At 37.6% G+C, this 24,895-nt stretch overlaps 1 protein-coding gene across 8 annotated transcripts in view; it reads left to right on the plus strand.

Annotated features, from left to right (window-relative positions):
• The window catches only part of RTTN (rotatin), a 211,898-nt gene that overhangs the window by 158,790 nt on the left and 28,213 nt on the right, over nucleotides 1-24,895 (plus strand). For all 8 annotated transcript variants that reach the window (XM_064294406.1, XM_064294408.1, XM_064294407.1 and 5 more), the window contains 5 exons: nucleotides 2,918-3,008; nucleotides 6,551-6,704; nucleotides 9,168-9,305; nucleotides 12,795-13,012; nucleotides 24,142-24,247. In XM_064294406.1, coding sequence (XP_064150476.1) covers nucleotides 2,918-3,008; nucleotides 6,551-6,704; nucleotides 9,168-9,305; nucleotides 12,795-13,012; nucleotides 24,142-24,247 — 707 coding nt within the window. The remainder of the gene's footprint in view (nucleotides 1-2,917; nucleotides 3,009-6,550; nucleotides 6,705-9,167; nucleotides 9,306-12,794; nucleotides 13,013-24,141; nucleotides 24,248-24,895) is intronic.

Below are 24,895 nucleotides of genomic sequence, written 5' to 3' on the forward strand. Positions count from 1 at the left end.
TCTTTTTTTCCCCATCAATGTTTTGTAGTTTTCAGAGTATAAGTTTTGCACTCCTTTTGCTAAATTTATTCCCAAGTATTATTTTTTATGCTATTACGATGGAATTATTTTCTTTCATTTTTGGATATTTCATTGCAAGTATACAGATATGCAGTAAAACCTGTGAAAACCAGAACTCAGTGGGACTGCCTTGTTTTTCCAGGTCTTGTAACTTTTCCACCTTTGACAGGGTGTGGTTTTACCACTTTTCTGTCATTCTCTATTAGTGGAAAATATTTGCGTTTTCCTTCTCTGACCGGTTTCAGCCTTCACAGGTTCTAGCTTTTGCAGGTTTTATGGTACCATTAGTTTTTGTGTATTGATCTTCTTTCCTGAGACCTTGTTTAATTCTGTTATTTTTAATGGATTTGAAGGAGTTGAAGAATTCAACTCTTTAGTGGTTATATCAGAATAATGTCTCTGAGTTGAAAAATTATTGTTTAAATCATTTGGCATTATTTGTTATGGGACACTAAACTTTTCATCAGAAAGTATTTTGATAAAATTTGGGGAAATCATAACTTGATCCTTGAATTTTTACTATTCGTATGTCTAATATTAATAGCTTCTGACATAATTATTTCTGATAATTTTGTTATTTATATAGTAGAGTAGAAAAAGACTAAATGTTGAATTCAGACTGAACTGGGGCCTCATTATAGTTCATTTACTCAGCGGCTGTGTGGCCTTGGAAAGTTACTTGACTCTCTCTATAACACCACCTGGCGTTGTGGTGGAGACTGAAGTGATAGTGTCTAGAGTACTCCCTTATCTATCTAAAAAAAAAAAAAGATAGCTATAAAAAATAATAAGTGTTAATTCTCTTTTTCTTCATCCACTTTACTCTTGCCAAGCATACCCACCTCCTTTTAACCACGTATTCATTTGTATTGCTTTACTCCTCTGTCTCTTTGCCTTTGAATATTCACTGTCTGAAATGTTTTCCTTTGTCTTTGCCAAAGTGCCTTCTCTTTCTCTTGGGGATGTTAAGAAAACCCTAACAAAAAAGAAGCATTCCTTGTTTTGCTTCACTCAATCATGATTACTCTTTTACTTTACCATTTATAATATGCAATGAGTTGTGAATTTTCTCTCCTTTTTATATTGTCATCTTCTTTCTACTATAGTGCCTCTCAGAGTTGGAAAAGGAAACTGTTAGTTGATTGACTTTCTTTCTTGGATGCTTCCTGCCTCAAAAATGACCAAATGGAGCTTTGCGTCATAGGAGTCAGCTAAGAGTCTTCTGTGGCATTTAGGCAAAGGCTTGTCATGTTGTCGTACCTATTTTTTATTTCTGACCTAAAAAACATATTTCCCTACTTGTTTGTTTTACTTTATTTATTTTTTACTTTTTAAATTGGAACTTGGACATGGAATGAGGGATATCAATGCTGATGTGATATCAGATGGATCTCGGCTGAAAGCAGAGAATACCAGAATGACGTTTACTTGTGTTTATGCAAAGACATTCAACTGAATGGATCATAACAAATTACGGATAACATTGGGAAGAATAGGAATTTCAGAACATTGTGCATAGACCAAGAGGCAGTTGTTCAAACAGAGCAAGGGGCTACTGCGTGGTTTAAAGCCAAGAAAGGTGTGCATCAGGGTTGTATCTTTTTACCATACTTACTTAAACTGTGTGATGAGCAGCTAAACGCGGAAACTGGACTACATGAAGAAGAACTGGCCATCAGGATTGGAAGAAGACTAGTTAACAGCCTGTGTTATGCAGATGATACAACCTTGCCTGCTGAAAGTGAGGAGGACTTGAAGTGCTTTCTGATGAAGATCAAAAACTATAGCCTTCAGAATGGATTATACCTCAATATGAAGAAAACAAAAATCCTCACAACTGGGCGAATAAGCAACATCTTGGTAAGCAGCAAATATATAAGTTGTCAAGAATTTCGTTTTACTTGGATCCACAATCACTGGATCACTAGCAGTGAAGAAATTAAACAACATATTGCATTGGGCAAATCTGCTGCAAAAGACCTCTTTAAAGTATTAAAAAGCAAACATGTCACTTTGAGGACTAAGGTGCATCTGGCCCAACCCGTGGTATTTTCTGTTATCTCGTATGCTTGTGAAAACTGGACAATGAATAAGGAAGGCCAAAGAAGAATTGACTCCTTTGGATTATGGTGTTGGTGAAGAATATTGTCTATACCATAGACTGCCAGAAGAACGAACAAATCTGTGTTGGAAGAAGTACAACCAGAATGTTCCTTAAAGCGAGGATGGCGAGACTTCGTCTCACATACTTTGGACATGTTGTCAGGAGAAACCAGACCCTGGAGAAGGACATCATGCTTGGTAAAGTAGAGGGTCAGTGAAAGAGAGGAAGACCCTCAATGAGATGGATTGACACAGTGGCTGCAACAGTGGACTCAAACATAGCAACGATTGTGAGGATGGTGCAGGACTGGGAGCCGGGCAGCATTTTGTTCTGTTGTACATGAGGTTACTCTGAGTCAGAACTGACCTGATGGTACTTAACAACAACAATAAATTGAAACTTATTTTCTTGCCAGTTTCTTTCCTATTTTAAATAGAAAGTAACCACAGACGTATTATTCTTGTTTGCTTTTCTCCTGAAAAGACTGCATTATATTTTATTCTCTTTCTATTAAGTTTTCATTAGGTATACATTTTTTAATAATTCTTTGCTTCTCACGTTTATCTGATGAGAACTTTACTGTTTTCCGAAATTTTGTAGAGTGTCTTTTTATAAACGTTTTCTTTGTTTAAAAAAAAAAAAAAACTCTTGAAATGTATTCAAGGTTAACTTCAAATTGCAAATTAGATTTATTAATCTTTAGTAAGAAGCATTCTAATTATCTAATGGGTTTTCTTTTTCTGTCCGTAATAGTATTACAGATCCTGCCCTCATAGAAAAGTGTGTCCAGGAGCTCAGGACACCCCTGCCTTCCTTGTCTCCAGTTGAACACACTCTGGCCCAGGTGAGTTTCCCACACATGCCTCTATGCATCGTATCTGTGTGTGTGTCTTTGTTTTAAGTGCCCAAACAGACAATTTACTGAGGAAATAGTAACCATAGGAGGGGGAAGAAAATCTTTTCGAATATACATGGTATAATGAGATTATTTAAATTAAAACCAAACCAAACCCATTGCCGTCAAGTCAATTCCAACTCATAGCTACCCTATAGGACAGAATAGAACTGCCCCATTGGGTTTCTAAGGAGCAGCTGGTGGATTCAAACTGCCAACCGTTTGGTTAGCAGCCAAGCTCTTAACCACTGTACCACCAGGATTCCTTTATTTAAATTAAGTTTCTTAAAATTTTAATACGAGACATTTTTGAATGATGGAAAGGAGCAGTGAATTTGAAGACCTAGATTCTATTCCTGACTCCATCATTTGTCATTTTTGTTAGTTGCTGTCCCGTTTGCTCTGACTCATCCTGTATAACAGAATGAAATATTGCCCATTTGTGCACCTGTTAACCAGTCATAAATGTTCAATCAAGTGTCTGGGTATCTTTCAGCACCATATGAAAAAATGGAGTTGATATAGTTTACCTTCCCTGTTTTAAATCATCTCTGTTATGTCTGTTATTTTCACCCAAGTTTAATTTGTTAAAATGCTTAGTGGCTAAGTTATGTGTATTTTCAGAACCCAACCTAATAGGCATAAGTTCATTTTTCATCTTTCCCAGATAATTTACTATTTTTAGGTTTTTTTCTATAGATAAAACTTATATGCATAAGTGTGGTTAGCCATTCCTTTGGTAGCTATTGTATAGACGAATGTCTTAAGATCAAGCTTTAAGAAGGGCTACACGATGTATTTGGGATGGTGAATTTAAGGTGGACTAGGTCAGTATCTCTTGCTTTGGGAATCTTCTTTGAGCTCCCTGTTACGGGTCAGACCCCCTGTTATAGGTTGAGTCACATGATGGACATCATCTTTGAAGCACTTGTCACAGTGCACTTTTTTATTGTGTGTATGCTTATTTGAATAATGACTATCCTCCATTCATCTGTCTGTCCATCTAACTAATATTTATTAAGTGCCTACTGTGTACCAAGATCTTTCCTAAGTGAACAAAACAAAGACCTTTCCCTCAGTTAGTTTATGTTCTTGTTGTGAGAACAGACGCCTAACACATCCATGTATGCCAAGATGATGGTAGATTGCTAAGAAGAAAACTCAAACAGGAGATGGAAAGTGATGCCAGAGATAAGGTCATGTTAGGAAAGGTTTCATCTTTTACAATTACAAATAGTATTTTAGTGCTGATAGTCCACTTAAGGTGGTCAGGGGGCCTTTCAGACAATGACATGTGACCAGAAGTGAGTGAGGAAGCTGGCCCTGTGGGACAAAGCAAGAGTCCTGAGATCGGAGCATACCTGACATGTCCAGGATATTGTGGGGACCAGAGTGTTGGAGCGGACTGTGAGGGGAGATGTGGTCAGAGGGGCCAAGTGGACGCCATGCATCCCAAGTGTCCTGGACAGTGCCCGTCCATGGCAGACACTCAGTGCTTGAGGAATGAATGAATAATAACAGAAGAAGTTTATTGGTTGTTTATTTGTATTAATTTATGTCACCTTCACAACAATCATATGAAGTATCATCGGTACCCTCATTTAATCAAGGAAATGACTGAGGCCCAAACACGTAAGCAGCCTGCAACCTGTCCAAGGTTGCTCTGGAGTATGTGGTGAGCCAGGATTCCAGCTGAGCAGGTTGGCCCCAGAGCCCACCTCTTAACCACTGTGCGAGGCAGCTTTGTGTAGATTAAATGCTTCCTGGCTGTGCTTCCATGAGATCATTCATTTAAATTGTTTATTCATTCATTCATTCTAGAACAATGTTTGAGCATCTGCTCTACCAGCTTCTGCTCTAGGTGCAAGCGTGACACATCAGTGACAGATATCCCTGCCTGTGTGGAGTCTGTGTCATGGGTGCAGACACAGACGATAAACGAGTAAACAAAATGTGAAGTGTCAAAAATAAAGGAGGATGGGCAAAGGGTGAGTTAGAAAGGGGGTGGGGGCTGCAGTTTTTAGATTAGTTGAGCGAAGACCTGAGGCAGTGAGGGAGCAGGCCACGGGGTGTCTGGCCCCGGCATTTGGGCAGAATCTGGATGGTGGTGTTATACAGTCTAGTAGAGGTGTGAATGTGCTGAATGTATGTGGTTGGTTGTTGGTTATAAATCAATATTTTATTTTAATCTCAAGTATAGTAAATTACAAAAAGAATCCTTAATTCAGCTCTTTTCTCTCAATGCTTCTTATTGGCTCTTCCTTTCCATGGCATAACTATTTATGATAACACTTTATCCATCCAGAGGTCAGACTTGCTGTAACTTCAGTAGGAGACTGTAGTGCCACCTGTACCTTTATGTAAAATAGCTCTGCAGATTAAAAGGGAGGGCTTACTCCTCAGGAGAAGACAAAACTATTTTGAAATAGCCTGAGGCTGTTTATTTAAAAGGCGCATAAAACCAAAAAACTCATCGCAGTCTAGTCGTTTCTGACTCAATAGTGACTCTATCGGACAGAGTAGAACTGCCCCATAGGGTTTCCAAGGAGCACTTGGTGGGTTCGAACTGTGGACCTTTTGGTTAGCAGCCGTAGCTCTTAACCACTACGCCACCGGGGATTCCAAGAGGCACATACCCCTCTACAAATGTAGAGCAGCCCCTGGCTCTCACTGTAAGGCAACATCAAAGTTAGATGGGAGGACAAAACCCATAACGTATGGAGAGAGATACTGATGTCAGACTATCTCTGTGTAGTTCACCTTATGTGGAGTATCTCATTGCCTGAGTATAGTGGATAAATGAGATACCACAGCTTATTCTTCAGTTATTACATACTAGAGAATTATGTTTTCAAAGCCTTTTTGCCGGTTAATACTTACTATAATATTAGTACCAAACAACATTTCAAAGATGGTTTTGTTGGTAATATTGGAGAAGATTCAATTTTTTCTTTTATAATTAAGAATAGTATTTTTATGCTAAAGGGTAGTTGAGGGCCAAAGAAAGAACATATTTGTATTTTATTTGTAGCAATAGCTAGATATTAGGTTCCTCCCCGCCTTTATTTTTTCCTCAGTTGACCACTTTGAAGAATATATTCTAATGGTTCTTTCTTTACAGAAGTGTAGACTTTATGGCTTTGAAATGTCCTTTTCTGCCTCTTCCAGGATATTGAGTCCACAGTCTTTCTTTTTCTAAAAGGAATTCACAATTTAGCTTTGAAAATGCAGCTTTGTTTGATATCATTGCAGTTGACAGTGTTGATATGGCCATGAATGGCATGCTTATAGTATAAGAAAAATAATGCTTCGTCTACTTTGTTTTAATTTCAGATCATTTAAAAATTATGATTAGTGTTTTATTAGTTTTTCATCAACTCACTTTACAAAGAAGTGATTTATTATAATGCCTAGAAAAGTAAACTACTTTATCACTGAGATGGGCTTTTCATACAATCTGGGTCAGTTTACCCCATCTCCTTTTTTGGCAGCTCTCCTTCCTCCTGGAATACCTGTCCTCTGTGTCCAGTCTTCTGCAGTCCTGTTTGCTGGTGGACCCTGACCTCGTGATTCAGGAGGAGCTCCTGAAACCTCTGCTCACAAACACCGTCAGGGTTCTCACCATATGCACCAAAGATGTTTTAGGTAAGCTCTGTATTTTTTAGTTTTGGATAGAAGTGAATAATTGTAAGAAGAAAAATCTTACTCTGCACCAGACATTGACTATGAGATTACTCTTTGAGTTGGTCTTTGGTAGTATTTTTAAAGTCTTTTAAATGTGTTTTATAGTTTGGATGCTTTTAAGTGGCTCTAGGAGACCATTTGAGGCAATTATGTGGTATAAAAAGGACTAGCTCAGTACTGCCAGTTTATAAAGGAAGGCAAAGTTGTTATATAATGTTAGCAAGTACAGTGAGTTTTAGGTATCAGTTATTCTTTTAAGCTATGGCTAAGACCAGATGACCAACTAATAAATTATTTGGAATAACAAGTATAAAAAATTTGGAAAAATTTCCTGAAGGCACTAAAGTACTGAAAACTATACTATGATGAAAAGTTGAATGTAATGCTTAATGGTAGAGAAAATTGAAACAATGCCAGATCTTTTTCAAAACCCAAATGTGATAATTATTTTAAATGGTTTATAATGAAGTAATCAATCATTTGGTAATTCTTTTTGTGTTCCTGTTCATTCTTATCCAGCCCTTTGAAGTTTGTGGATTTGCTTGTTTTTAGGTTTGAGAAGTGAAGTGTTTCGTGAAGCTCAGCAAAGCCAGTCCTCAGTGTCTCCTCACTGTTAAAATTATTCCAGTGCTGGAGGAGTAATGATGTCCTAACTAAGCATTCTCTTTGGGGGTGATAACACCTTCATGGGAGAGAAAACATTTCTGGGGAAAGGAGGCAAAAACCTCTTAGATATTATAATAGTTTATGGTCCTCCAAGGCTCAGCCCTGCCTAATAAGATCTTATTCCTTAGTACTTTATCTCTCTTGTTGAGTTTTCTTGGGTATCACTTGAGCAGTACTGACCTTGAGTTCATGGGAGATACACAAAATGTCTGCAAGGTCACTGCTGCAGAACCATAGCAGATAGATGGCTGTGTGTGGGTGGAGGGCTTTTGAATGATTGCTTGGTTCCAAAGTCCTGTTGTGAGAGGTGGCCTGTGGCTGCTGTTGCCTGCTTTGTACGTGTTGTTTATTGATCCCCTGCTTTTGTTTGTGACTTGGGCTTAGAGAATTAAATAAAATAGTATATATTTTATTACTTAATTTTATAAAAATATCCAACCTATCATTAGTTATGTCAAGTCCTGAAAAGAAAAAATGTCGACAATATTTGAATGCACATCTAGAAGGTGGTTGTTTTTTTATATCTAGCAAAAGTTAAAAGTTCACTAAAATAATTTTTAAGGAATTTTTAAATTATTTGAAAATTATGTTTTGAATGATTTTTTGAAAATTTTGCTTATATTACTATTACGTATTTATGTAAATTGATAATTTGCGTATATAACTTGATACATTACAACTTATATAAGTGAATAAATTATATTAAAATTTATTCAGTGAGTATACTTATGCAGTTAATAGCTTTTTAACTTTCAACTTAAATTTTATTTAGCTATTCTTAAGCCAGCATTGAATAAAAAGAATAAGTGTAAAATATAAAGCTAACTCTTTTTATGTATAAAGCACAGGTATACATGTAGTATATAAACAGACATGCAGTCTGTGGAGTTAAAATTTCATGGAGATGGCGATTTGGAAAAATATGTCTTAAAATGCTCCTTAGAGAGCTGATGGTGACAAATAGGTTAAGAAACACTTGGTTAGGACCTAGGGTTCTAATCTGAACCCCCAGAAGGTGCTATTTCCTAATACCTCAGGGTGTGGAACACCTAGGGTGAAGTCCTCAGTTTATTTTGTAATGGAGTTTGATGACAGGTGGCAAATATTGCTGCTCATGTGGTTGGAGAAGACAGTAAAAGTTCTAAGGTCACCACTGCTGACCAGCTTCTGTTTACTTAGGTAGAGAGAAGGGGAAATACGTCCCTACCTTCAAAGGTTAATTGCTGGATCCTTAGCTATAGGCAAAGCTGCAAAACCTTCTCTTGTATCTTAGTTTTCTTTGTGTGATGATATCTTTCTTGGTTCTTCAAAGAAATTCTCCTTTCTTTCCTGCCTTGACTTTGGCACATTCTGTTTTCCCTTTTCCCCTCTTCACAAAGCTGCTAGAGAGGATAAAGAGAACAGGAGAAACTTTACTTTCGTAGACTCAGCACAAACAACAGCTTGTTTTTATAATGTGCCCAATACATAGTTCTGAAGTTATGGCTTAATATTCCATTGCTGCTAAATATTCCTTAATAAGGCGAGAGCTTGCGAGTGTGTCTTTATTTGCCTATGTGTAGGAAGGTGGAAGGGAGATAGCTTAAAGAAGCAAGCAAAGAAAGAAGTAAATTTGGAATCACATTGAATTGCATTTGTCTTTATTCAACAAGTGTATGCTATTGTTAGTGTAATGAAGTGTCTGTGGTTTTGTATTTTGAAGAGTTATTTTTCTTCTTTATGTTAATTACTTGAAATGTCTTGATATTAATCTTACAGATACAGAGCTGGTATCAGCTTTTCGTCGCACATGGACACATTTATTTAACCTTCTGGCTGCACTACTGAGGAAAGCTGGGGGTGTGTCTCTCCCATATATTACAGTGGCTATGACCAGGCACTGGGCAGTGGTGACCGGTGAGAAGATACTCTCCAGGGCTTGGGTCTTCCTGTCATGAAAACTAAGATGATTATTATTCACTATTAGATATGTAAATTCCTTTAAATTAAGTAATATGCCATGGCATATGAAAGAGGTTCTTGTTTGAAAATTTGCAGTGTTGTCAAGGACCCCAAAAAATATATTTTTGAAAAGTTGAAACACCTTTCAAGCTATCATAAAAACAATTAAATCTGTGGTTTCATGAAGATAACATATATATAAATGTTATATGTTGTATATATGCTTTATATAAAGCAGTGGGATAGGCTTGCTTGTGTTGGTATAGAAACCAGTCTCCTTCTATCGTTTGACATATATGCACTGTGTGTGGGTAAGTCTGTGTATATGAAATCCGTGTACATGATATCATGGAAAGTTATACCAAAAATATCATCTTGTCTAAGACGCCAAGATTTTCTTATAGCACAGAAATGCCAAGAGGACAGTGTAGTTATTTTATACGATGCTTTCCATATAATAGTTGCCTACTAAAGTACCATATTTTTAGGCAGATAACATGCTATGCTTTTTTTTTTATATAACAGCATGTGAAAAAAAATTTGTTATAGTGGCTCTTACAAAGGTTCCTTGCAGTGAGAGGGTGTGGTTGGCAAAAAAGTAGGGAAGGTGCATGTTATTTGCATTAAAGTATGGTAAATGGTGATTATTTTTCAAGTAACTGCTCTTTGGTTTCTCAGAAAGTCTCCTTAGTTCTGAATTTTAGCATAGCTGTAAGCCTCCTTTTATACGAATGTTTATAACTAACATTTACCTTACCTTTTTAAAATAACTTGCTGAAATGTGTTCAGAATTGAGTTCTTTTAAGTTTCCAAGCTATCCACCACTTCAGTTGACTTTTTTTTTCCCCCCACATTTTATCATTTGGTCATTCTATAAAAACATATATGATACTGTTTTTAACCAGACAGGTAATTTTGAAGTAAGATTTACAGGGAAATGCCCGTTCATCAAGAAACAGAATTCCTAGTTAACTGGATATAAGAGCCCTGAATCTACCACATGGGGTGTAGTGTCCATGTTGGAGACCATTATCATGTTAAAGAGAGATCAAAAGAGATAATGAGGTTGAGATTTTCTTCCTGTATCCATGGGGAAAACCATTTACCTCCTGAATAACCAGTAACATAAAACAACATGTCATTCAGATGGGACACTTAAACCAGCTGACCACAGCTCATCCACTGCCTGTTTTGGTAAACTTTTAGTGGACCACAGCCACACTCATTTGTTTGCTTTCATGCTACAACAGTAGAGTTGCATAGTTATACTTGTGACAAAGGTGTAGGGCTCACAAAGCTTAAAATATTTACTTTCTGGGCCTTTATAGAAAAAGTTTGCTGACCTCTGATTTAAGACTATTTACCTGGCACTATTTTTATGTCCCTAGTACTAAAAAATAAAAAAAAAAAAAAAATTTTTTTTTTTTTTTTTAGTAATAAAATAAAGACATTAAATTTAAAACCTCAAAATACAAACACAGTTCTATGTAATAATAAGCCTAATAAAAAATAACCTATCATGTAAACAGTTAGCTTTGATAATAGTAATGTGAGTGGAAACATAATTCGTAAAACCAATCATTGATAGTCCTTGCCATGGTATTTTCTGTTTTTTTGATTTTGTCCTTTTAACATGACCATGTAACATCTTGTGGTAACTTATGTTATCTACAAGAGTTTTTTTTTTCTCAAACTTGACTAACATTTGGACCTTATTTAAATGAACATAATTCTCAAGATAATTCTTTGATGAACACCAAAAACTATAGCCTTCAGTATGGACTATTACATGCCAACATAAAAAAAAAAAGAAAGAAAGAAATCCTTACAGCTGGACCAATAAGCAACATTCATGTAAATGGAGAAAATACCGAAGTTGTCAAGGATTTCATTTTACTCGGATCCACAACCAGCACCCCTGGAAGCAGCAGTCAGGAAATCAGACAGCACATTGCATTGTGCAGATCTGCTGCAAAAGACCTCTTTAAAGTGTTCAAAAACAAAGAGGTCATCGAAGGGCTAAAGAGCACCTGACCCAAGCCACTGTATTTTCAATCGCCTCATATGCATGCAAAAGCTGAACAATGAATAAGGAAAAGCAAAGAAGAGTTGGTGCCTTTGAATTATGGTGTTGGTGAAGAATATTGAATATACTATGGACTGCTTATCGACTGCTAGAAGAACGAATAAGTCCGTCTTGGAAGAAGTACAGCCAGAGTGCTCCTTGGAAGTGAGGCTGGCAAGGCTTCGTCTCATGTACTTTGGATGCGTTACCAGGAGGGACCAGTCCCTGGAGAAGAGCATCATGCTTGCTATGGTAGACAGTCAGCGAAAAAGAGGAAGACCCTTGATAAGGTGGATTGACACAGTGGCTACAACAGTGGGCTCAAAGATAGCAACTATTGTGGGGATGGCGTAGGGGACTGGGCATTGTTCTGTTCTGTTGTATATAGTGGCACTGTGAGTTGGAATCAACTTGACAGCACCTAATAACAACAATTTTCAAGAAACCCCACAGCTGACTAGATTACTTTTTTATGTTACTTAAATTTGTGTAAGCCTAAATTTAGGTAGATAAATTCTTATAGTAGTAACTCTTATTCGACTATAAATCCAAAATAATTAAATTTGTGTAAGCCTAAATTTAGGTAGATGAATTCTTATAGTAGTAACTCTTATTCGACTATAAATCCAAAATAATTAAAAAATAAAATACAACAAAATCCCAAAACAAATGATAAATGAATAAAATTAATATAATACAACAAATGTTATTTTAAGTTAGACTAAGTCATTGCTCACAATGGAATTAATAATGGCCGATTTGGTGTACATTCTTTTAAGTTTGGCTTGCCTATTTCTACTTTGTGTTATATGTTTGCAAATCAGTTCATAACCTCTCTTGTTAACTATTTTAACTACCATGAAGCCTTTGCTCTTTCACATGCCAACACTGCATACTAAGTCTTGCTTTTAAATACTATTTGGCATCAACTTGTTTGAAAACAGAAATATAACCACAGTTATAAGATGATAACCTAGATAGTCCACAGTATAGTTATGTTAATTTTTTGTTGGTTTAGCACTGAGATCAAAGTCTAGAGAAGTCCTGTGGATTCCAATAGACCCCAGAGGACCACAAGGGTATATACTCAAAAATTATATAATCTTCTCACTTAGAGTCTTAAAATGAGACCCACACATGCAGACTGACTCACTCACTCTGTCATATAAAAAAGAACCCAAATTAAATGAAAATCAAATAGATTCCTTGATTCAGTATGTTGTCTTAATACTGACTTATTCTTATGATACTTGAACTATTTATAGCTTTACTTCATAGAAGTAAAAAAAAAGCTATATTATTAATTACTCAGATTTATCTGATTCTTTGTTTAAAGAAATTTTTAAACAGTATAATCTGAAATTTAATTTCTCTCTTAGATATGTTCTGCAAATGTGTGGGTTTGTCTGCCACATGTCCTACCCTGTATACTGCCAGCCTGCAATTCCTTTCTATTTTCTTGACTGAAGAAGCAAAAAGATGTCTCCAGGATAAAGATAAAACAAATATATGCCACAGTCCAACAGTGGCTTCGCTTATTGATAAAACTGAGGAAAATCAGAACTCGCTAGAACGACTTAATGAAGTAATTCTTCAGGTATCTATTTCTTAATTTTTCAAAACTTGTTTGTTTAATGTTTAAGTGAATTAACTGTCCGTCTTGATCTTGTGAAATTGGCTTCAATCATTTGAATTAAAAAAGCAATTAATGCTTTTCTGGCCCCACCCTTCTTATGTTGACCAGTTTCTTTAATGAATGTGATATAAAAGTTCCAACTGAAATAGTCGTCATCTTAATCCAGCAGTTTGTTAAAACAGTGCCACATCATGACTAAAATGGCTATACTTCAGGAATGCTGTGTAATTGAAATGTATTGCCATTGTAAAGATATGTGTATACCTCTGAAGATACAGTGACTAAAATGACATTAGATTTATGTCAATGAACCATGTGTTTTTGTGAGTGGTTGTATGTATAGAGGCGCCCTGGTGGCAAAGTGGTTAAGAGCTTGGCTGCTAACTAAAGGGTCAGCAGTTCAAATCCAGGAACTGCTCCTTGGAAACCTTATGGGGCAGTTCTATAGGGTTGTTATGAGTGGGAATCGACTCAATGGCAGTAGGATTGGTATTGGTTTATATGCATACAAAAGGATGGACTTATTGACATATTTATAGGAAAACACCCCTTTTCCAAGCTCTTCTGCCTATTTCTTGTTTATAAACTTATTTACTTATTTTTTAAAATTTTTATTGTGCTTTAAGTGAAAGTTTACAAATCGAGTCAGTCTCTCAAACAAAAATTTATATACACCTTGCTATATACTCCTAATTGCTCTCCCCCTAATGAGACAGCATACTCCTTCCCTCCACTCTCTATCTTCATTTCCATTCTCCCAGCTTCTAACCCCCTCTGCCCTCTCATCTCCCCTCCAGACAGGAGATGCCAACATAGTTTCATGTGTCTATTTGATCCAAGAAGCTTACTCTTCACCAGTATCATTTTCTATCCCATAAAAAAAAAACCAATCCCTGTCTGAAGAGTTGGCTTTGGGAATGTTTCCTGTCTTGGGCTAACAGAAAGTCTGGGGACCATGACCTCTGGGGTCCTTCTAGTCTCAGACCATTAAGTCTTTTTATGAGAATTTGGGATCTGCATCCCACTGCTCTCCTGCTCTCTCAGGGGTTCTCTGTTGTATTCCCTGTCAGGGCAGTCATTGGTTGTAGCTGGGCACCATCTAGTTCATCTGGTCTCAGGCTGATGTAGTCTCTGGTTTATGTGGTCCTTTCTGTCTCTTGGGCTCCTAATTACCTTGTGTTTTTGATGTTCTTCATTCTCCTTTGCTCCAGGTGGGTTGAGACCCATTGATGAATCTTAGATGGTCACTTGCTAGTGTTTAAAACCCCAGAAGCCACTCTCCAAAGTGGGATACAGAATGTATAAATTTATTTTTTATAACCCTAAAATGTGAATAAAGGATTTTTTTGATCAAAAAATATTCTAAAGTCATTAAAGTATTGCCATTTTATAGATTAACAAAAAAATAGAAATGTTTTCCTAAGTTAAAGTTATATAGTTGTTTTTTTTATATATATGAATATTACTAGATGTTCAGTGTTAAGAACCCCCTTTTCTAGTAATCATATGGTTTTATGATTTTTGTATTCTCACTGAAAGATGAAAAAGTAGTACAATGTCCATCGAAGAGTTTTCCTAAGTGTCTGACTCAGCCAACCACATTTTTACTAAGACAGAAGGGCTGTTTCTGTCAAATGAGTTGTTCCAGTCCCCTTTGCTGCTTAGGATTTGGGAATTTTGCTTCTTCTCTGGCTGCAAAATCATGGTCCTGACAACTTGTGCATTTTTAGCACCAGCCTTGATTATGCAGAATGCAAACAGTAATGAACCTCCACATACCCTTCAGAGCATAGGTAAGGAGTCCCAGACTGAAGTTGTCCTTCTCTCCATAGCAGACTTACTTTCTCATAGTCAGCTCCCTGCATTTTCTCATCTGCCTTCAGCAGCTCCTTCAGGACCCTTGCTTTCTACAGGGAAAAGATTCTCAAAACATTCCTCTAGAAGTCATTTATTCTTGGTAAGCCACAGCTTCCCTGTAGCTGTCTGCTCACTCTCATTTCACTCAGCTTAGTGTGAAAAACAAAACTGGACCCTGTCCCTCTTGTTTCATTCCTCATCAGAACAGCAAAATTTCCTCTTAGTAATGAACAGAGCCCCACTGAGAAAACCCAAATTCCCATCTTTCTGAAAGTCCCATGCTACCCTCCAATCCAGTCTAATTACTAATTTCCTGACTTTGGCTTTGATCTAGCACTTTACTTCTGAGGGAAGGCCCTTTGATCTTGTTGACATGCGTTCCAGTTGAGGGAATTTAAATCACGTGTTGAGACCTGCCTCACTTTCCCCTGGAGAAAAGTGCTGTGAGGGCAATGTGCCTGGCCTCTCCCTTCCTCTGCTCAGGTCAAAGTGGTGAGCAGCTCTGGGAAGAGAAAAACAGTCATCTAAGCCTGACCCCTCCTGGAGGACTTGTGGTTCCCACACCAATCCTGTGGAACCTAGGGACATATGAAGGATTCCAGTCAGGTCAAATAATGAGCATTTTTCCCCCAGGACTTTTTTCTCTTATTTATCAGAATTGCTGTGTTTCAAGGAACCATGATTAGACAGATACGATAATAAATGTGACTCTGTGTGGGGATAACTATATTATAATAGTGTACTTAAGAAAAACTCTATGCCAGAAGAACTTAATAAATTCACCCTACCCTTATTTTTCCCTAATACTTTGTAATTTTCTTCATTATAAAAGTTATCGTTTATAATCGTTTGGGTATTACCTTCTTGACCAAAGAAAATGACGTATCCTAAAGCCACAGGATACCTCAGTGATTTTCCTAATGACTAGTTAATTCTCCTCTCCATTTCTTCCAAATTATGAGTGATACAAAGGATTCTATGTGGATATGGCCCCCACGTGTCTGTCAGTTTGTTGTACTGTGGGGGCTTGTGTGTTGCTGTGGTGCTGGAAGCTATGCCATTGGTATTCAGATACCGGCAGGGTCACCCATGGAGGACAGGTTTCAGCTGAGCTTCCAGACTAAGACAGACTAGGAAGAAGGACCCGGCAGTCTACTTCTGAAAAGCATTAGCCAGTGAAAACCTTATGAATAGCAGTGGAACATTGTCTGATATACTGCTGGAAGATGAGCCCCCCAGGTTGGAAGGCACTCAAAAGATGACTGGGGAAGAGCTACCTCCTCAAAGTAGAGTCGACCTTAATGACGTGGATGGCGTAAAGCTTCCAGGACCTTCATTTGCTGATGTGGCGGGACTCAAAATGAGAAGAAACAGCTGCAAACATCCATTAGTAATTGGAACCTGGAATGTACGAAGTATGAATCTAGGAAAATTGGAAATCATAAAAAATGAAATGGAATGCATAAACATCGATATCCTAGGCATTAGTGGGCTGAAATGGACTGATATTGGGCATTTTGAATCGGACAATCATATAGTCTCCTATGCTGGGAATGACAAAGAGGAATGGTGTTGCATTCATTGTCAAAAAGAACTTTTCAACTGTCAGTAATAGGATAATATCCATACGCCTACAAGGAGGACCAGTTAATATGACTATTATTCAAATTTACACACCAACCACTAGGGTCAAAGATGAAGAAATAGAAGATTTTTTTTTTTTTTTACAGTCTGATATTGATCATGCAATCAAGATGCATTGATAGTTACTGGTGATTGGAATGCAAAAGTTGGAAACAAAGAAGAAGGATCAGTAGTTGGAAAATATGGCCTTGGTGATAGAAACAATGCTGCAGATCGAATGATAGAATTTGGTAAGACCAACGACTTCTTCATTGCAAATACCTTCTTTCACCAACATAAACGGCAACTATACACATGGACCTCGCCAGATGGAACACACAGAAATCAAATTGACTACATCTGTGGAAAGAGACGATGGAAAAGCTCAATATCATCAGTCAGAACAAGGCCGGGGCCGACTATGGAACAAACCATCAATTGCTCATATGCAAGTTCAAGCTGAAACTAAAGAAAATCAGAGCAAGTCCACAAGAGCCAAAATATGACCTTGAGTATATCCCACTTGAATTCAGAGACCATCTCAAGAATAGATTTGAAGCATTGAACACTAGTGACTGAAGACCAGACGAGTTGTGAAATGACATCAAGGACATCATCCATGAAGAAAGCAAGAGGTCACTGAAGACAGGAAAGAAAGAAAAGACCAAGATAGATGTCAGAGGAGACTCTGAAACTTGCTCTTGAGCGTTGAGCAGCTAAAGCAAAAGGAAGAATTCATGAAGTAAAAGAACTTAACAGAAGATTTCAAAGGGCCTCTCGAGAAGACAAAATAAAGTATTATAATGACATGTCCAAAGAGCTGGAGATGGAAAACCAAAAGGGAAGAACACTCTCGGCGTTTCTCAAGCTGAAAGAACTGAAGAAAAAATTCAGCCCTCGAGTTGCAGTAGTGAAGGATTCCATGGGGGAAAATATTAAATGACACAGGAGGCATCAAAAGAAGATGGAAGGAATACACACAGTCATTATACCAAAAAGAATTAGTCGATATTCAACGATTTCAAGAGGTGGCATATGATCAGGAACCAATGGTACTTAAGGAAGAAGTCCAAGCTTCTTTGAAGGCATTGGCGAAAAACAAAGCTCCAGGAATTGATGGAATATCAATTGAGATGTTTCAACAAACAGATGCAGTGCTGGAGGTGCTCACTCGTCTATGCCAAGAAATATGGAAGGCAGCTTCCTGGCCAACTGACTGGAAGAGATCCATGTTTATGCCTATTCCCAAGAAAGGTGGTCCAACCGAATGTGGAAATTATAGAACAATATCATTACTATCACACACAAGCAAAATCTTGCTGAAGATCATTCAAAAACAGCTGTAGCAGTATATCAACAGGGAACTGCCAGAAATTCAGGCTGGTTTCAGAAGAGGACGTGGAACCAGGGATATCATTGCTGATGTCAGATGGATCCTGGCTGAAAGCAGAGAATACCAGAAGGATGTTTACCTGCGTTTTATTGACTATGCAAAGGCATTCGACTGTATGGATCATAACAAATTATGGATAACACTGCGAAGGATGGGAATTCCAGAACACTTAATTGTGCTTATGAGGAACCTTTACGTGGATCAAGAGGCAGTTGTTCGGACAGAACAAGGGGATACTGATTGGTTTAAAGTCAGGAAAGGTGTGTGTCAGGGTTGTATTCTTTCACCATATCTATTTAATCTGTATGCTGAACAAATAATCCAAGAAGCTGGACTATATGAAGAAGGGCGGGGCATCAGGATTGGAGGAAGACTCATTAACAACCTGTGATACACAGATGACACAACCTTGCTTGCTGAAAGTGAAGAGGACTTGAAGCACTTACTAATGAAGATCAAAGACCACAGCCTTCAGTATGGATTACGCCTCAAAGAAAATAAAAATCTTCACAACTGGACCAATGAGCAACATCATGATAAGTGGAGAAAAGATTGAAGTTGTCAAGGATTTCATTTCACTTGGATCCACAATCAACAGCCATGGAAGCAGCAGTCAAGAAATCAAGAGACGCATTGCATTGGGCAAATCTGCTGCAAAGGACCTCTTCAAAGTGTCGAAGAGCAAAGATGTCACCCTGAAGACTAAGGTGCACCTGACCCAAGCCATGGTATCTTCAGTCGCATCATATGCATGTGAAAGCTGGACAATGAATAAGGAAGACTGAAGAAGAGTTGATACCTTTGAATTGTGTTGGCGAAGAATATTGAATATACCATGGACTGCCAGAAGAACGAACCAATCTGTCTTGGTAGAAGTGCGGCCAGAATGCTCCTTAGAGGCAAGGATGGCAAGACTGCGTCTTACATACTTTGGACATGTTGTCAGGAGGGATGAGTCCCTGGAGAAGGACATCATGCTTGGCAGAGTACAGGGTCAGCGGAAAAGAGGAAGACCCTCAACGAGGTGGATTGACACAGTAGCTGCAACAATGAGCTCAAGCATAACAACGACTGTAAGGATGGCGCAGGACCGGGCAGTGTTTCGTTCTGTTGTGCATAGGGTCGCTATGAGTGGGAACCGACTCGACGGCACCTAACAACAACAACAATGTGGATATGGATACATTAGTCAGTTATATAAACCATGTTTCATAATAAATCAAACCCTTCTTGTCCTTGTTTATATCAACAGTAGAATATGGAGATACGGTTTTTGTTAGAAGGAACAGGTAAGTTGTAAGACAAAGGAAAGTAAAAAAAAATGGAATCGTACCTATCACACATTTATGAGAAAATGTATATCTGATGTAAAACAGCATTTATTAATGAGCTTATTAAGCTACAAATGCTATCTTTCTGTTCTTATATCGACATGATATGTGAATTAAAGTACGTTAATCAGCAACAGTATTATTATAAATACTGTGTGTTAATATATGTGCATGTATTGTGGGGGTCTGGGAAACAAACTACAATCTTTAAATTATCAGAAAAAACAGTATTCTAAAATCGATGTATTTAAGATATATTTAAACCCTATGTAAAGCCATATGTACTAAAAAAAAAAAATGAGGTGTGGAATTTTAGACAAATGACTTAACCTCTTGTGATTCAGTTCTTCAAATGGAAAATGAGAGGTTTGTTTATGTTACATTACTGCAAAATTTCACCTGGCTCTGAAGTTCTCCATCTTCCTTATAAATTATTATATTGGAACTTCAATTAAAATATCTTGGCAGAGTGTCTTTTAAGTGGCTGCTTTGCAGTACTATCCTTTGGGAAATGCGTGTTGAAAGTACGTGTTTGGTACTTATCTCTTAAAGAGTGTGTAAGTTTTTTTTTAATAATTTCTGTTTGAGATGATATCATGGTCTGAATATTCTCTGAGAAACTATTAACTGTCCTTTAAAAAAAAATATTGTGTTTAAGGTGAACATTTACACAGCAAATTAGATAACCATTTATCAATTTTTATACAGGTTGTTCTGTGGCATTGGTTCCAGTGTTCACAATGTTTCACAGCATTCTTATTGTTTCCATTCAGTTTGTTCTGTTTCGGTTGATCTAGCTTCTCTTCCGCTCCTTACCTTCTCATCTTTGCTTTTCAGTAAATGTTGATTTTTTGGACTCATATAGTTGATTGTTTAAGGGAATGCCTTACTCAGGATTAATATTGTTTATTTTATAAGCCAATCTATTATTTGGCGTAACTCTCTTTTGACATTAAATTATCAAACATATTTGTCTTAATGGATGTTTTGCTTTCCCTAGTTTATGAAGATGCTTAATACGTTTCAGTTACAAATACACATAGATGATAACAAGATGAGTAAAAATCTATATGTAGTAGGTTGTATTTGTAATTGACACATTGAATAAGTTTTACTCCTTACATTGATCTAGCATCTAAGGATAGTATTGCAAGGAAGCAAAGAATTTTAGGAAATGTATTTTGCATTTATGTTTAATGAATATAAAATTTAACAATAAATCTGTTGGAGAGAAGGCTTATATTTTTAAGCTACCACTGTGTTGATAAATGTTCATTGTGTTGACGAGTGTTCACTGTAATTAGAAAGCCTGTTTTTTTACATTAAATGCCTTTTGGAAAGAAAGCAAAAAGATTTTGACCTAAAATATCTAGATCATTTAATGTGTAAAAGGAATTAAATTTTAAAAAAGCGTAAGCTTTGGGTAAATTACATTATTTCCTTTCTTCCTGTGGTTAATAAAAAGATGTAAAATTGCTCTATATCCCCTTGATTTATTTTCCCTTTTCTTTGTGTTTGCATCAGCCAGAAGCTAGTTTTTTATCTCTTCAAACAATCTCATTCTTAGCCTTCTCCCTTGTAGGCTTCTTATATCGTCCATCTTGTGTAGCCCCTGTGCACACAGAGGCTTGGATTCTTGGCCTCCCTCCGCAGGCTCCTCACATCATCTACCATGCGCACCCCCTGTGCACACACACACCCAGATTCTTGGCCTCCCCCCGCAGGCTCCTCACATCATCCACCATGGGTGCCCCCTGTGCACACAGACACCCAGATTCTTGACCTCCCCCCTGCTGGCTTCTCATACCGTCCACCTTGTGCCCCCCCTGTGCACACAGACACCCAGATTCTTAGCCTCCCCCCTGCACGCTCCTCACGCGTACCACCGTGGGTACCCCCTGCGCACACAGACACTCAGATTCTTGGCCTCCCTGTGCAGGCCCCTCACACTGTCTGCCGTGGGCACTCCCTGTGCACACAGATGCTTAGAACCACTTTTTCAGTCAAAGTAAGTGCCATATGAATAAAGAATGTACTCTGATCTTTTCCGTGTAGGTTGAAAAGCATGTGGATTTGCTATGGGTCAATCCTGTTCACTTCTTTCTTGTTTTTAGTTTTTGTCATACATTTTTGCTATGTCTACATTTTGAAGCACCAAATAGTTGCGTTTTTTTTTTTAACCCAAAATAGGGGGCTTCTTTCGCCTTCCTCTGCTTCCTCTTCAGAGGCAACCTCTTTTAGCTGATTATTTTACAGTTTTCCTTCCATGTCTCTGAATAACGTGCTCTGTTTCTTGATTATTCTGTTTGGACAGTACCTATTGACTTCCTACTGCAGAAGTGTGGTTTAGCTCTCTTTTCACCCTCTACCCACCTATCCAGCTGAAATGAATTCCCTTCTTGTTCCCCCAGTGTTGATACAGGTAGTCTCCGGTTACGAACAACTGGCTTAACCACTGCCACCAGCGCTCCAATGTTTCTTTAATTTTTTTATGCGTAGAAATGTACACTGTATACTGTATATTAAGGTAAACATTTGACTAACTGACGTTAGATAGGAATTGTACCTAACTGTTGTGACTTATGTACAAATTTGACTTAAAAACAGACTTAGGAATGGAACTGATTTGTAATCTAGAGCTGCTTGGATATCATAATGTCAACTAAGAATAGTAGATTTACAGTATTAAATCCGTGAAAACTTTATACACAATTGAACCATGCTGAAGACAATGCTTATGTTTGCTTTCCTGCACAGCTTTTTGTTTTCCTCGTTGTTGTTAGGTGCCATCAAGTTGGTTCTGATTCAAAGCGACCCTGTGTACAACAGAAGAAACACTGCCCGGTCCTGCGCCATCCTCACAATCATTGTTACGCTTGAGTCCATTGTTGCAGCCACTGTGTCAATCCATCTCATTGAGGGTCTTCCTTTTTTTCGCTGACCCTCTATCTTACCAAGCATGAGGTCCTTCTCCAGGAACTGATCCCTCTTGATAACACGCCCAAAGTATGTGCGATGTTGTCTCGCCATCCTTGCTTCTAAGAAGCATTCTGGTTGAACTGCTTCCAGGACAGACTTGTTTGTTCTTCTGGCAGTCCATGCTATATTCAATATTCTGCTCCAGCACCATTATCTAAAGGCATCAATTCTTCGGTCTTCCTTATTCATTGTCCAGCTTTTGCATGCGTATGAGGTGGTTTTAAACACTGTGGCTTGAGTTAGGTGCACCTGAGTCCTCAAAGTGACATTTTTGCTTTTTAACACTTTAAAGAGGTGTTTTGCAGCAGATTTGCCCAATGCAATATGTCATTTGATTTCCTGACTGCTGTTTCGATGGGTGTTGGTTGTGAATCCAAGTAAATGAAATTCTTGCCAATTTTAATATTTTCTCTATTTGTCATGATATTGTTTATTGGTCCAGTTATGAGGATTTTTGCTTTTTTTATGTTGAGGTGTAATTCATACTTACTTCACCAGTAAGTGCTTCAAGTCCTCTTTGCTTTCAGCAAACATGGTTGTGTCATCTGCGTATTACAGGTTGTTAATGAGTCTCCCTCCAATCCTGATGGCACGGCCTTCATATAGCCTAACTCCCTTAATGGTTGAGTGCGTTCATCTGTTCTCATAGAGTGTATTCTGGGATTCATGAACCTTTTGACACTGTGATCACAATTCATACATATGTCGACATGACTTATCCCCAAAATTCTGAAGTTGAACTTGCATCTAAACAAGACTTTAAAGCTAACAGACCCAGTTAATGGGAAATACAGAGGAAAGGGAACAGGTTGAACAAGCACCATGAGGAAGCAAACATACAGATTCAGAATTCGGGATGTTCTGTAGGATCACACACCTGGTTTATTCCACAACTCCGTAACATGAGGGAACAACAACAAAAAACTCTGGTAGTTGTGTGGGGAACAGTGTTGCTTTAGATTTAGGAGATGTGACTTACAAATATGATGTAAAGACTTCATTGGGTCCTGATTCCAATAAACAAACCGTGAGAGGCATTTCTGAGACAAAAGGGAAAATTTGAATTTATTGGTTATGAGCCCTGGTGGTGTAGTGGTTAAAGTATTTGGCTGCTAATCAAAAGGCTGATGCCAAGAATTTATTGTTAATTATATTAGATGTGGTAATGACTTTATGATTATTTCTACTGGAGTATGACATTGTATAATACCTAGTATTTACTTTAAAATACTTGAGCAAAATTTTTTTTAAAAGACGGTGGATGGGGCTTTGTTATGCTGTTTTCTCTGCTTTTATAAATGTTTGTCTTGTTTTATAATAAAACATTTTAAACATAAATTCAAATATATGAAGAAAGTCAACCAAAATGTTAATATTTTCATAATTAAGAGTGATTTTTTATTTAAGGGTCCAAAACAACTAGGAAGTATTTTTTTTTTTTAGAAAACCATGTCATATTACAGGTAAATGTTATTGTAGAAATGAAAGCTGGGAAGAACCAAAGAATCCAGGATACAGGAGGTGTGTTGTGTGGACAGGGCAAGAGGGGAGTGTGTCCCAAGAAGAAGAAAGGAGGACTTTGATGACAGTTCCCTCGCTGAACACTTTTTCTAACAGGTTACACACGCGCATATGTACGCCTTTGTGAATTTAAGTGCATGCACTTGCTGTGTGTTAATACTAAAAAAGCTTTTATTTTTTTTAAGATGATGAGTCCTTGAAAATGACTGTGGGACTTCCCATATTCTAAGTTCCTTTTGCAGTTGGATCTACAGAGCATTCCAGTGAATTTCATTGAATAGTTGAAATCTAGCAGTGCCTTTTAAGCAGTACACGTCTTTTATTCACAGTTGTTTTGCTGCAGATTAAGTTTTTCTCCAAGGCAGTTTGTGCTATATTCTTTGCAGTGCTATGAAGGAAAATCCTCCAAAGATCCCCTGAAGAGAGTTGCTGCCCGTGCCTTGATGTCGCTCCTGGCTGTCAGCAGAAGGGCACAGAGACACGCTCTGAAAGGTGAGCTGCACGGCACAGCAGCTGTTCTGTGGCATGTTGTCAATTCGTGTATTCCTCTGCTTGTTCATTCTAATTTTCTCTGAACTCAAAATGTGAAGAATTTACAATATAATCTCAGTGTCACTTGAAAAAATAGATCTTCCATACAAAAGTTCGGTAAACAGGCATTACTTTTTAAAACTAAGAATATTATAGGTGTAGATTATTTTTTATTATGTAGTGATTATAAAGAATCTATGCCTAAATATTGAAACAAACAAACAAAAAAACTCATAGCAACCCTATAGGACAGAGTAGAACTGCCCCATAGGGTTTCTAAGGCTATAAATCTTTATAGAAGCAGACTGCCACGTCTTTGTCCCATGAAGCAGCTCGTGGGTTTGAACTGCTGACCTTTTTGGTGAGCAGTCAAGTGCCTAAGCACTGCATCACCAGGGCCCCTTGCCTGAGTATTAAGAGAAGCTAAAAAAGTAATGCATTTCTTAATTCCACAATAATAACAAAATATTCATAAAAATATTGCATACATGTAAAAAACACAGTTTTGATGGTAAACAGTAGCATGAAATGATCTTATATTTTTATGTAAATTTCCTCCTTAGCATGCTGTAATTTCTCATGTGGACAACTGGGAACACAGGTCTTAGA

This window comes from Loxodonta africana, chromosome 11, assembly GCF_030014295.1.
Source record: "Loxodonta africana isolate mLoxAfr1 chromosome 11, mLoxAfr1.hap2, whole genome shotgun sequence".
NCBI lineage: Eukaryota > Metazoa > Chordata > Mammalia > Proboscidea > Elephantidae > Loxodonta > Loxodonta africana.